At 35.7% G+C, this 14,556-nt stretch overlaps 1 protein-coding gene across 1 annotated transcript; it reads right to left on the reverse strand.

Moving 5' to 3' along the window:
- Nucleotides 1-1,088: 1,088 nt before the first annotated feature.
- NXT2 (nuclear transport factor 2 like export factor 2) lies at nt 1,089-5,972 on the reverse strand (the record flags this gene model as incomplete). Its single annotated transcript, XM_080718323.1, has 3 exons — nt 5,892-5,972; nt 2,076-2,220; nt 1,089-1,270 (listed from the first exon to the last, which is right to left on the reverse strand). The coding sequence occupies exons 1-3, from the start codon at nt 5,907-5,909 to the stop codon at nt 1,089-1,091; spliced, it is 345 nt and encodes a 114-aa protein (XP_080574449.1). The 5' UTR covers nt 5,910-5,972.
- Between the last annotated feature and the right edge of the window lie 8,584 nt (nt 5,973-14,556).

The following is a 14,556-nucleotide window of genomic DNA, read 5'->3' on the forward strand; positions in this document are numbered from 1 at the left end:
AGGAGTCTTTGGGCCTAAATTCACTGGAAGACTTAAAAGTAAAAGGTGTAACAGAGATAGCAATGGCTTTATTTCTAAGTAGACCCTGTCACAAGGTTAAACTTATTGCTGACATTTCTACCCCCATAGGTTCTTGAGTAAACTTAGATATGTATTGATGACCAGTATGAGGTGAAGTGCAAAGACTTTAAAAGTAATTCTTAGAACAAAAGTGACACTCACGACCACTTAACAAGGATACTTATTAACTTAGTGATTTAAACCCTAAAAATAGGCTACATTTTTAGGAGGTAGAAAACAAGTACCAGAATTTTACCATTTGGTCATCCTCTTTCCTTACTTCTAGTTTCAATCTTGGATTTCTAAATTTCTCATACCCCACTCTCCCATTAAAGCTATTAGTTCTACTATCACTCATTATCTGAACTTATAGATCTGGAGCCGCCAAGAAAAATGTTTTTAAAAAGTTTGTTGTCAAGCCTCCAAATATACCCAATACTGAGAACATGTTCGTCTCTCTCCTTGGTTCATGTTGACATAAAAAAATTTAAAATGGAAGAAGTTTACTGAACATGCAATTCCAGAATGTTAGAATAGTCATGCTAATCTAAATTAAACAGATTTGCAAAAGCTATACTATATATTAAAACCGAATTAACAGTGGTAACTGAAAATAGGTATGTAGTTCCCTAAAAAATTAAATAATAACCAAATAATTCCACTTTGTCCCAAAGTTATATTGTGCTGATATCCCATAGATAAGTTTTACAAAAAGATTCCATTTTTGCAGTAGGCTGGGTTCACAGTGATTATGTTAGTACCAAGATCGGATGTTTAGCATTATTTAAGGATGTCATTAGTGGAATGTATATAAGGCATGTAAAAAAACTAGCATTAAAGCTCTTAAGAGCAACAATCCAAACAGGCAGCTGCTAGAAAAGGTGCTGCTAGGAATAAAAAATATTAAAGAAATTTACTTTCAGCACATACTAGTTTACAGTGCTTTTATGATGAAATGGATTAATTCACATAAACTTCTGTTATTGGAGCTACTAAACAGAAGAATGGACTTTGTGGACTTTGCCCCTTTAACAACTAGCCCAATCCTGAAACCGGAAGCAATCGCTTGCAATCTTCCACACAGTGCTATTAGGAGTAGACTGAGCAGTCAGCAGGAAGTTCTGGTTGAAGTAGTGTTGTTTGTTTCCATCAAACTTCACAGTTCCACTGGTCACAACAAGAACTGTAGTCTGGGATTGAGTAGCTTGCTCTTTATCAAACACAAAAAATAAATAGGTTAGTTACTCTCTCTAAATAGGCAGATTTTCAGGCTTCACTGCTTATGTTCTAATCCTATTTTTTTTTTCAAACATTCTTTGTCTTGAGCACAATCTTGAGCGTGCAAAGCCAAATCCAGAAAACTAAGTACTTATTTCAAAAGTAACAAAATTATTTCCAGTCCAAAGAGACTTGGGGGTAAGTTTCAAACATAATGAATTTATATTTATCAAAGGACCATCTCCTTCCTATATGCATTAATATTTCATTAGGTTTCTAACAGAGGTTATTCATATTTTGCTTCTTAAGCTATCCTTCAAGAACTATAAAGGGAAAAAAATTACTTAAGATACTAAGGACCCCACCTAGAGGTAAATACTACAAACTGCATCAATCTACTCATTCAGGGTATGTCCTGCCAAAGGTCATTCTTTCACCTAACAGAGTGAATTTCAGTGAAATGTTAATGGGCTGTAAAATACTAAAACAGATTAATCAGAGATATGGCACAATTTTCTCTGGGGACACATATTTCCATTAACAAAAAATATATTTAGTCTCAATTTCTCATACAATTTTTAATAAGCCATAATTACCCAGTCCACCAAAATCTTTGGAGTGAGAAGTATCTAAAAGACGACAAACAGTGAGACTGAATGGCTGAATTTTTCATGATACTTAACTTTCTCAGATAAGTAAATACTTCTACCACTAAAAGCCTTTTGCTGCTATTAGTTTAAAAGCTCGGTGTTCATTAAATAAAACAAAGGAAATACCTTAAAAGTTCATGTTCTTACCATGGACTGGTTGGCAATCTAACATGTTGACCTGGAATTCGCTAGAAGGCAACATCTCAAAAAAATTAGTTACGGCGTCTAGCCCTGTAACAACATTTCCATTCCATATTAAAGTGGCCTTGTCCAGATACAGCCTGGTAAGTGCCTAAAAAGAAAAAAAAACATTTTTAACAAGAAAGTTTTTCCTAGGTAACTTTTTTCTAGAAGTGGATTAAAAAGTTATAGATGGTATGCAAACACTTTCATAGCTCTACCTCCTTCTCTGCCCCTTTGACACTAGACACCAATGTGTATAAGTATCTGTCTAGCATTTGGAAATATTTTATCCCATTTTATTAATAACTGTTAACTCTGTTTACATTGTCTTTGGATATAAAATATTTTTTTATTTTTTAGGGAGTTTGTATACTCTTCTGTTGCCTGTGTCATTGAAATCATATCCACGAAATCACTGCCAATTTCAATGTTGTGAGGTTTTATGACCCAGATTTTCTCCTAAAGGTTTATAGTCTTAAGATTTATATTTAGGTCTTTTATCTATTTTGAGTTAATATTTGTATATGGGATTAGGTAAGGGTCAAACTTTATTCTTTTCCATGTAATTATTATGTTTCAACAATATTTAGTTAAAAGATTATTATTTCCACCACCAAATGTTCATGGAAACCTTGTCAAAAATAACTTGACAATATAGGGAAGAATTTAGGTCTAGGCTTTTATTTAACTCCAATGGTTTATATATCTGCCTTTAGAATAGTACTACACTGTTTCAATTATTGTAGCTTTATATGGTTTGAAATCAGAAAATATATATCTTCTAGCTTTGTTCTTTTTCAAGATCGTTTTGGGTATCTAGAGTCCATACTCCATATTAGGATAGATTTTTTTTTTCCTGAAAAATAAATATATAAATATATGATAGTTTCACCTAAAAAAAAAAATAGAAAAAAAATATTCTCTGGTAAGAAAGAAAGTAAAAAGAAATATTGAAATGTTATCTTTAAGTCATCAAAAGCTTGGTATCAGACAAATGAAACTGTTATGTGAGATTATCATATTTAATTTTGGATAAATTGCTATAATACTAGATGTCAACCACTAAGCCAAGCACGGGAGGGAGGGATGGGGAGAGAATGGGGTGGGGATCGGGTGGGGGCTGACTGGGCGATGTGTGCATGTATGTCTACAAAAGTTTGTATCCCACTATGATGTATGAATACAGTGCACTAATTTAAAAAAAAAACAAAAATAGCTAAGAGAATTTTGAAGTTTTGCTTTCTGTTTTAAAATGAATTAAATGATCACAAGTTCCAAGCACGTGCAACCCCAAATGAATTTTATTTTCACTTTTCTCTGAGCATAGCAAAGTTGCAAAAACTAAGCCCTTCTATAACCCATTAACTCCCAAGTTTTTTTTTTTTTGTTTTTTGGTTTTTTTGGTGGTACTGGGGATTGGACCCAGGGGCATTCTACCTCCAAGCTACACCCTCAGTCCTATTTTGTATTCTTTATTTTAAAACAGGGTCTCACTAAGTTGCAGAGGGCCTAACTAAGTAGCTGAGGCTAGCTGCGGACCTGTATCCTCCTTTCTCAGCCTCTCAAGTACTAGGATTATAAGCATGTGCTACCACGCCCAGCTGGCAACTCCCAAGTTTTCAAATCAGTGAATGTTACAGCAAAATTGACAAAGGTGCATTAAAGCACACTGGAAAGCAGAATTAAGAGCTTATGTATTATTATATTAACTAGTGTTGTTATATAATTATAATTACATTCTATATTTCATATTATATGTTTTATACATTTAAGTTTCTATAGATGTGTCACATCTAGGAAGATGGTACAATATTGGTTATTCCTAATAGTTATATACCTGTGAGTCATTTCATGTTTCTATGTGTTAGGAAGAATTAGTTCTTTTTGCTACTACTTTATTTGCATACATATTTTAAAAGAATTATGAGCACTTAAAGATGTCCTACGTGAATTGATAAGTTAAACAATGTCCAAAAGAAGCAAAATTCAACAGTTACTTCTTTACGGTCAAAGGGTACATTATTTGCTTTCTTCTAAAATTTAACTTGGAACAGGGCATGGTGGCACACACTTGTAATATCAATAACTTGGGAGGCTGATACAGGAGAATTTCAGGTTTGTGGCCAGCCTCAGAAAGTTAAAAGACCCTCTGCACCTTAGTGAGATTCTGTTTCAAAACAAAAATTAAAATAGGGCTAGGGATGTAGCTCAAGAGGTAGAATGCCCCTTGGTTTAATCCCTTGTCTGTCTGTCTATCTGTCTCTCTCACACACACACATAGTTTTTAGCTTGGGATAAAAGATCACATATCTTGATGATGGTAATCTATGTTGCCTTGTTTTGTTTTTGCAGTACTGGATATTGAGCACAGGGGCATTATGCCTCCAAGCTATACCTCTGGCCCTATTTTTTATTCTTCATTTTGAAACAGGTTCTCACTAAGTTGCTGTGGGCCTCACTAAATATATGTGGCCAGCTGCGAACCCGTGATCCTCCTATCTCAGCCTCCCACTACCATGCCCAGCTTATGGTGTTTATTTTTAGCAGCACTGCACAATAAACAATCAAGACAAGGAACAATGAACAACTACTGTCATATACTTCCCCTCGTGCTTTATGGCATCAAACATTGGTGGCAAAAATGTCTTTTATCTTCTTTTTAAAAATAAGTTTTTTAAAAATAAAGTATTAACTTTTGCATCTCCAGAACAGGAAAAATATTCTTAAAAATAAAAATTTTATTCTGATAAGAGACTTAAGCAAGACTCATTTGACCACATACTGAAATAATTACTTAGAAATATATAGCTCAGAGAAAAATTATAATGAAAACTCTAATAAGTGAGAACTTGGTCTCTTAGCCTAGAAACACCTGCAGTATGTGGATCCTCTTTTGAATGCCAACTATTGTTGTAAACTTTTATAATAAATTATCTATTAGTATATGAAATAAGAGGGGAAATCAGAAAATATCTCTATACTGGCAGACCCTTCCACTAGCACTAATATTTAATCATACTGATTATATAATGGGACTAAGAAAAGTTCACATATTTAAGTAAACATAAGCTGGACCTCATGTTAAGTGCAGTATTTAATTCTTGAGCTGGGCATGGTGGTGCACACTTGTAATACTAGCATTTGGGAGGCAGAGACAGGAGGATGGTGATTTGCAGACAGCCTAAGCTACTTAGTGAGGCCCTTTGCAACTTGGATGTCGAATGCCCCTGGATCCCATCCCCAGACCTACACACACACACACACAAAAAAAAATAATAAAATGTAAGGCTGGGGGTGTAGCTCAGAGATAGAATTCCCTGGGGTTCCATCTCCAGTACCACATACACAAAAAAATTCCCATTTACCATTCTAAAATAAAATGAGGTTAAGAGTAGTTAGTAACTCACCCAAGATTATGGAACTGAAGCAAACCTAGGATATGACTCCAGAGCCCAAACTCTTAATACCATACCAATTATTCTGTAAGCAACAACTTATAAAAACTGGTCTAAAGTTATTATTTTTACAAGTCAGATAAACGGCTGGCTCAAAAAAGAAAAGACCCAGTACTAGGGAATCTGAGACAGGAGGATAGCAAGTCCGAAGCTAGCCTCAGCAACTTAGCAAGGCCCTCAGCAATCAGTGAGACTCTGTTTCAAACTAAAAATAATAAAACAGGTCTAGGGGTGTAGCTCAGAGATAGCATGCACCTGGGTTCAATCCCCAGTAACATATACACAAAAGGAAAAATAATATTTAGTAAAAGAGTAGTATAGTTACCCTTCTTCTTTTGTCCATTGTCTCATAGTAAATATTGACAAATTCCTCGCCAGCTCTACATGCCTGATCCACATAAGTTTTAAAATCCTACAAGAAAAATTTGAGAAGGGTATATTACCATGCTTTCCACCTCTCACAAACATAAAATCAATGGAAGCTGAGGATTTATGACCACCACTATTTAGCTCTATACATGGTTCACATTCTTTCATGTGAATTTGGACATTTTAACAGATCAGAGCTCAAAAGCTCCCAATTTTTAAAACCATTACTATTTTTAGGTACATGTCTTTAGGACATTATCATCTCTCATTAGTGAATACCAGTGAATTGTTTTTTATTCTACATATATAAATTTATAATTACTAAGCAAAAGAAAACTTTCAATATTGTTAGAAAACATTCCCAGTAAAATGACAGCAATCTGAGCCTTAAAAGTGTGTTTGTGTGTGTGTGTCTGAATAAGCTAGAAAACTTCTGTTTTCTTTTCAAAAGACAAGTTGCAATCAATATCAAAAGTTGTTGGACAAAGCCAGGCACAAAGAGGCATATGCCTGTAATCCCAGTATTTGAGAAGCTGAGAAAGTAGGAATGCAGGTTTGAAGCTAGTCTGGGCAACCTAGCAAGACCCTATTTTAAAATTAAAAGGGATAGAGATGAAGCTCAGTATGTATATACATACATGTACATATGCATGTATATGTGCATATATGTATATATCCGTATATATGTATATATGTGTGTATATATGTATATATAGTCAGATAAGCACGAAGTTCACGAACTGAACTATTCACTAGGCAGCTCTACTTAGAAAACTTTTTCACATTACATAAACATTGACCGGTATTTGTAAAATTGTAAAACCTAAGAAAAGAAACGCTGACACAGTTCCCGCACGGGGATGGAGGAGTAAATACTTTCAGGTAACCCGAAAGTGATTTTTAGAGCAGGAGTTAAAGAAAGCAGATTGGAAGCCATAAACAGTAAACCCCAACATCCCCGCCTTCGTTACGCCCCTCACCATGAGTCCAGAAAGCAAGGAAGGAATAGAGTAGGCGGGCAGCGGAGAGTGGGCTCCGCCCCGGTGTCCAGCGGGCCAGACCCTGATTCGCCACTTGACCACGTGACCAACGCTCCGCGCGGCCCGCCGACCCTCCCCTCAACAGCCCAAGCCGGGCGCCGGGCTCCCTACGGTGGTTTGGGCACTCACCACCGACATGTTCATCGGAGAGCCGGAAGAAGTCTGTTGCGGCTGTGGCGGCGGCACCTCGTCTTCACGAGTCCGACTCCTACGGCTGCGGAATATCCAAATGTTTAGGAAGAGAACGAAACCCGCCAAACGCACACAATTTTCTACCCGCCCATTCTCTCCCGGAAGTAGCTTGGTCCGTCGTTAAAAGCATTCCTACCTCCCAACCTTAAGTCGTATCTCCTTTCAGTTCCCACTTAAAACTCCTACCTGCCTTCTCTACTTACTTGCCGGATATTTTGTTTAAAAGTAAAATAAAATAAAATCCCGCTTTACTTTTGTACACCGGACACTAAAGCAAAAGCCCTCTGGTTTTCAAACAAGCAGCCTGACAAACTAAAATGAAGAGGTGCAACTTGGCGATCTTCTTTACTCCAGGAGGTGGAGCCAAAATGAAAAACCTACTAGATCTGTAGCCCGTAAGAAGAAGGGGTGGAGCTTGAGGAAAGGGCGTGCGATCTTACTGCACGTGACTGGTAGAAAACGGTTTAGAATTCCGGAACATTCTCGAAGAATGTATAACCACCAATATCTCCATGGTGCGCCTAAAATTGCTATTTGATTTAATACTAGCTATATCTAGTAGGAATAGTTACTCCAGTTCTTCCACTCTCAGATTATTAAAAGTATCTTGCAGAGTACAGTGAACCATACCATTTACTACATTTTCGCACTACCCAGTTATTCGGCAAAAAAAGCCAAAATAGCCGAATAATAGCTAAAATGTTTAATGATTACCACATAAAAGATCCTTTTCAAATAATTTTTAAGCATATTCACCTATTACTTACAATAACTGTGAGCTAAGTGCTTTTATTTTATCATCATATTATGGCAAACAGTGTGATTAACCTGTATAGGGTCACTAATTGAGATTCAAGTTGAAACAAAGCAAAAAACGTGGTAAACTGGATTCACTCCCCTGTAATCCCTTGAAACCACCAATCTGAAAACCACCAAGTGTTTCTGGGCTCTTAAATCAGTTATCTCTGTCGTCTTACCATGAACGGCTGGTTTGTGGCTCGTCGCAGTAATAGACACTTCTTTCGCAGTATCTGTCCCTGTTTCTTTCTCCATCTCTATCCCTGTTTCTGTTTCTATTTCTATCCTTATCTCTACCTCCCTGAGTCCAGTCTCTTCTAAACTTTCTCATACTTCCACTCCTATTCTTCCTCTCCCTTTAGCCTGGCTCCTCTCACTGGCAACTCAAGCTCCTCTAAGGCCAACTGTTTCTAAGACACAGGTTCTATCCACCTTTGTTGTTCTGACTGACGTCACTTCCGGGGCGTCTCCCACTTACGCATCTCATTTAATTTCCGTTATTGTTCATATGTTTATAAGGAGCCTATCTCTATCCCCAATCTCTTATCTGAGTACACTGAATTTTACTAAATATGAACACTGGAATGTGCTTCTATAGGCTTCTCAAACTCAACTCCAGAATTGAAACTTATTATTTTCTGTGTATTTTTAACCTTCCCATTCTCTCATTCATGCTTAAATCATTATTATTTTATTAATAATATTACTCATAATCATTATTATTTGTTACCCTCTCCCCATCATCATCCATTCATTTCTTCAACAATATTTATTAGGCATTTACTATGTGCCAGACCCTGTGAAAAATCTAGATATAGTGGTGAACAAAATGGACATAATACATACTTTCTTGAAAATCTCAGTATACAGAGAGATATAAACAAAACATTAATGAGTTACAAAGGAATTCTAAGAAACTATTTGAGTAACTTTCCAAGTTCTGCCCATTCTCTAAGCAACTTCTCCTCACGACCCCCTCATCTCTGTATATACAAACTTTGACTGTCATCATTATATCCCCTAGTCTTTCAAGCTATATTTTGGTCCCATTTCAGTTTATTTTTCCAGAGTTCTCTCCCCAAATCACCAACATTAGTAAAATTAATTTCTATTGTTTGCCAGAGTGGTTCCTATTTATTGGTGTGTTGGTGATTTTTTATTGAGATATGACATTGAATATAATTTGATTCAATCCTCACAGCCCCCAGAGAGGTAGACATCATCACCCCAAATTTTAAGCATTTAAACTGAAGTTAAAAGAAATTATATAAATTGGTCAAGATGACATAGCTGACATATCTGGGATTTCAACGCCAAACTGTCTGAACCTAGGCAGTCTGCTAATCATGCATTTGCTTATATTTATTTGGTTTGTTGTTGTTGTTGTTGTTGTTGTTGTATTTGGAATTGAACCTAGAGGCATTCTACCTCTGAGCTACACCCCCAGCCTTATGTTTTTATTATTTATTTTAAAACAGGATCTCACTAAGTTGTGGAGGGCCTCACTAAATAACTGAGGCTGGCCTTGAACCTGTGATCCTCCTGTATCAGCCTCCCAAGTACTGGGATTACAAGTGTGTGCCACCATGCATGACTTTTTTATCTTATTTTGGATGCTTATTCAGTCCATTTTTCCATGTCCTTTAGTATCAGGGTAAGTAAAGTTTCCTCTGTGAAGCATTTCCTCATCTCATGTCCTCTGAACCCCCAGTGACTGTGTCTCTCCTATGGCTACAAATGTGGCTATTTGTATGGGTAATAGTTCTGGAAAATAGGAGAGTGTTGGGGGTACTGGAAAGGGACACCTGAGATGTGGAAGAAGGGCTCAGTTTTGCACTGAAATTTCATACAGAATTTTGTGCTGTGAAGTGCAAATTGGTACATGATGTGTTGCAAAGATGGGAACGGTGTAAATTGATAGAAATAGAAACAAATGTTGGATTTTCATCAGCAGGACAATTAATTTAATCCACATGAAACCTTTGTTTGGGGAGAGGACAAAGGGAACCATGAGGTCTCCAAATTCTTAATACAGAACAACTTTTCACTAGATAAATGCTTATGTGTTAAAAGTAGGAAGAGTGACAAGAAAGGGTATGAAAGTATAAACATTTTCTTATTCATAGCAGAGGATATTAAGCAACCAACTATTTGAGAGTATGAAGTTGGGGGAGATCAGATATTTTTGGGGTATTAAGAAGCATCAGTACAGTTCAGGAGAGACTTGGGACCCTAGTATAACAGATTGTAGGAGCAATAAATTGGGTCAATTAGGGTTTTTTGGTACTGTTGATTGAACCCAGAGGCATTCTAACTCCAAGCTACACACCCAGCCCTTTTTGTTATCTTTTGTTTTGAAACAGGGTTCTGCTAGGTTGCAGAGTCTTGATACTTTGCTGACACTTTACTTGAAACTGTGATTCTCCTCTGTCAACCTCCCAAATACTAGGATAATTATATAAGTGGATACCATCACATTCAGCTTCAATTAGTATTGTTCGTGGCTATACTCTGAAGCCAGCTCTCTTGGTCAAGGGTGAATTCACATGTATTGGAATTAAAATATTATATGATCTAATTTATATATGGAATATAAAAGAAGTCAAATATGCAGAAACAAATAATGGTCACTATAGCAAGGATAAGAAAGGAAATGAGGAGATGTAGATGAAAGAATACAAAGTTGTAGATATGCAGAGTAAAGAAGTCTAGAGATCTGATATGCAATATGAGAACTATAGTTAATAATAGTGTATTGTATAAGGGTTTCCTTCTGTGAAATGAGTACTTATAGCTGCTCTTGTGGGGGGAGGGGAATTGTTAACTATGTGAGATTATGGGTGTTAACATGTTACTATGTATATAGATCTCAAAAGACCATGTATGTGCCATAAACATATAATAATAAAACTTATTTTAAAAGGCATGGTCATAGTCTGCATTATATTATATACTTATACTTTGTACTATGTCTTAAGTTCCTGGTGATAACATTATGTACTTTATGCACATTTAAACAGTTACCCTAACCACTGGCACTGAGTAAAATGAGCACACGAAGTAGGTGTTTAAAACTTAGTGACCAATAATATTTCTTCCTTTTTTTAGCTTTCCTATGTCCCCACTCTGAATCCATTCCGAAGGAAGTGAAGGTGTGAATTAATTTCCTACAAAGGGAGCTTGTTCTTCCTGTGACATAGAAGTGAGAGCATAATCCATTTTCACCTCATTACATTTCAATTGCCTCCTCTATGGGGTATTCACAAGTCTTATCTTCAAGGGTGAATAATTCTTTCAACTCCCTGCTGGAAACTTTTTCTTCAAGTAATTATTTTCAGAAGCAAAACATGTAATAAAGCTTTTGTATTGGTTGAGCTCTTGAGTTTGGGGAAATACCACTAAGACTCTGGATTACCAATCTTCAAATTTCTTAGAAAAATATAATTATGATTGTCATGACATTGTAATAAAAGGTTCCAGCAGAGACATACATTTAATTAACAAGACGACAAACTTAAACCTGCCAGTTTTCTTATTTTACTTGACTCTGTGAAGCTGTCTTCATAATAGACACCTATTTGTTTCTTGTTTTCGCCTTCCCATCTAGGCCAAAACTTCTTACTCTTTCCATGAACTTAGTAAAACAAAACAAAAATAGAAAAAAACATTGTGAACCCCCACCTCCCTAAAAATAAAAAAATGTTGTTATGGGCTTAATGTAGTGACTAAGCTTTTCTCGACTGCTTTTAAGTACATATTTTTCTCATAACATACATCTTACAACATTTTTACTAGGCGTTTGTCATAATTTTTCTCTCATTTTACATTTAATTTTTTCAGTCCTTATGTTGAGATGTTCTCTTTTGTAAAAGGCATATACAGTTGTTTTGGAGGGCTAAAAACATTCCCTCTTTAATTAAAATGATGGATATTTTAGCTACAGTAATGTTCATAAAGTTTAAGTGATGGATCTTACAGAAGTATATAACCATACAACCACTAACTACATCAAACAGAATAATTCCAGTGCCCTAGAAAGTTTGATTCCTGTCCTCTCTCAATCAGTTCTGAAAATAACCACTTATTGTGACTTCTCCGGTTATAGAAAATATGTTAGTTATTACATTTTATAAACATAATATAACACAGTGCATATTCTACCATGTAGCATCTGGTTTATTTTTTCAATGAAAAGCTTTTATTCCTAACTGGTTAACAGTAGTTATTCAAATGTATATTATATAAAATGATGTTTTTTCGAGCCAGGTGTGGTGTTGCCTGCTTGTAGTCCCAGTATTTGGGAGTCTGAATCAGGAGGATCCAGGGCAACTTAGTGAGAGGCCTCTGCAACATAGTGAAACCCTATTTCAAAATAAAGAATAAAAATAGGGCTAAAGATCTAGCTTGGAGGTAGAATGCCCCTGGGTTTCATCCTCTGTACCACAAAAACAATTTTTTAATAAAATAAAATGATGCTTTTTCTAGAATGCTTTTATTGATACATTATAGCCTCACATTATAATATGAATCATGTTGACAGTGACATACATCCACACAGCACTTGGTGGCCCCCACTTCTCCATTTCCAACTTTTCCGATACAGAGTACAGATATTGCCATTGGTATATTCACATATGTTTACAAAGTTGATGGTAATATTTCTATTAATGAATCTCAGTCTTTCACCTCCCCTTAGACCACCTCCCTCGCTCCAATGAGGTCTCTCCTTCATTATATGGGTGATTCTGATATCCCAATTACTCTCTAGCTTACACATATTAGAGAAAACATATGACCCTTCACTATCTGTGATCTGGCTAATCTCAACATAATGTTCTCCAGGTCCTTCCATTGTCTTGAAAATTACATCAATTTGTCCTTCTATACTGATGAGTATAATTCCATTGTGTGGATATCCAACATTTTGTAATCTAATCATCTGTCGATGGGCACCTAGGTTGGTTCCATAATTTGGCTATTGTGAATTGTGCTGCTATGAACATAGATATGCTTATATTGCTGTAGTTCTCTGGTTTCAATCCTTTGAAAAGTTACTCAGGAGTGGTATAGCTGGATCATATAGTAGATCCAATTCCAGTTTTCTAAGGAATCTATAGAATGATCTCCATAGTGGCTGAACGAATTTCTAATCCCACCAACAGTGTAAAAGAGTTCCTATTTCCCCACACCCTCACTAGCATTTATTGTTGTTTGACTACTTGATGATTGCCATTCGGATTGAGGTTAGAATATCAGTATAGTTTTTATTTGCATCTCCTTCACTGCTAATGATGTTGAACATTTTCTTATGCACAGATTAGGCATTAGTATCTCTTCTTTTGTGAAGTGTATATTCAATTCAGTTGCCTATTTATTTATTGGATTATTTGTTTTTGTAGTGTAAAGTATTTTAAATTTATTGTATATTCTAGATATTAGTCCTCTATCAGAAGGATATCTGGCAAAGATCTTCTCCTATTCCATATGCTTTCTCTTTAGACTCTTGATGGTTTCCTTTGATGTTCAGAAACTTTTTAGTTCAATGTCATCTCACTGAATTTTATTACTGAGAATTGCTTTGGCTATTCTCGGTCTTTTGTTTTTCCATATGAAATATATGACTGATTTTTCTAGGTCTGTGAAGAATGACATTGGCATTTTGATAGGGATTACATTGGCTCTGTAGATCATTTTTGGGAGAATGGTTATTTTGATAATATTTATTCCGCCTATCCAAGAACAAGGGACACCTTTCTATCTTCCAAGATATTAAGTTTCTTTTTTAGTTTTTACAATTTTCATTATAGAGGTATTTTATCTCCTTGGTTAGGTTTATTCCTAGGTATTTTATTGGGTTTGAGGTTACTGTAAATGGAATTGTTTTCTGGATTTCTCAGTGGATTCAGGGGTGGCATAAAGAAAACCTACTGATTTTTTAGGTTGATTTTATATTCTACTACTTTGATAAAATTTGTTAATCATTCCTAGTAGTCTTTTTGGTTGAGTTTTGGGGTCTTCTAAATATAGGATAATGTCATCTGCAAATAACTATAAATATAACTTTTATATTCTTTTCCTATTTGAATTCCTTTGATATCTTTCTCCTGTCTTATTGCCCTGGAAATAGTCTTGAGGACTCTATTGAAAAGGAATGGTCATAGTTGGCATCCTTGTCTTGTTCCTGATTTTAAAGGGAATTCCTAAAGTTTTCCCCCATCCACTATGATGTTGGCTTTGAATTTATTGTATATTGCCTATATGATGTTGAGATGTGTTCCTTCTATTCCAATTTTCTGCAGTGTTTTTAACATGAGTGGTTTTGGGATTTTCTCAAATGCTTTTTAGAGTCTATTGAGATCATCATGTGATTTTTGCCCTTTCTAATTATGTGGTGAATGAAATGTATTGATTTGCATATGTTGAACTAGCCTTGCTTTCCTGGGATAAAGCCAACTTGATAATGTACAATTTTCTTTATGTGGTTTTGAATGCACATGGCTACTCTTTTGTTTGGAATTTTTGTGACTATGGCCTTATAAAAGGAGTTTGGAAGTATTCCATCACTTTCCATTTCATGGAATAACTTGTGAA

The sequence above is a fragment of the Muscardinus avellanarius genome (assembly GCF_963383645.1).
Source record: "Muscardinus avellanarius genome assembly, chromosome: X".
NCBI lineage: Eukaryota > Metazoa > Chordata > Mammalia > Rodentia > Gliridae > Muscardinus > Muscardinus avellanarius.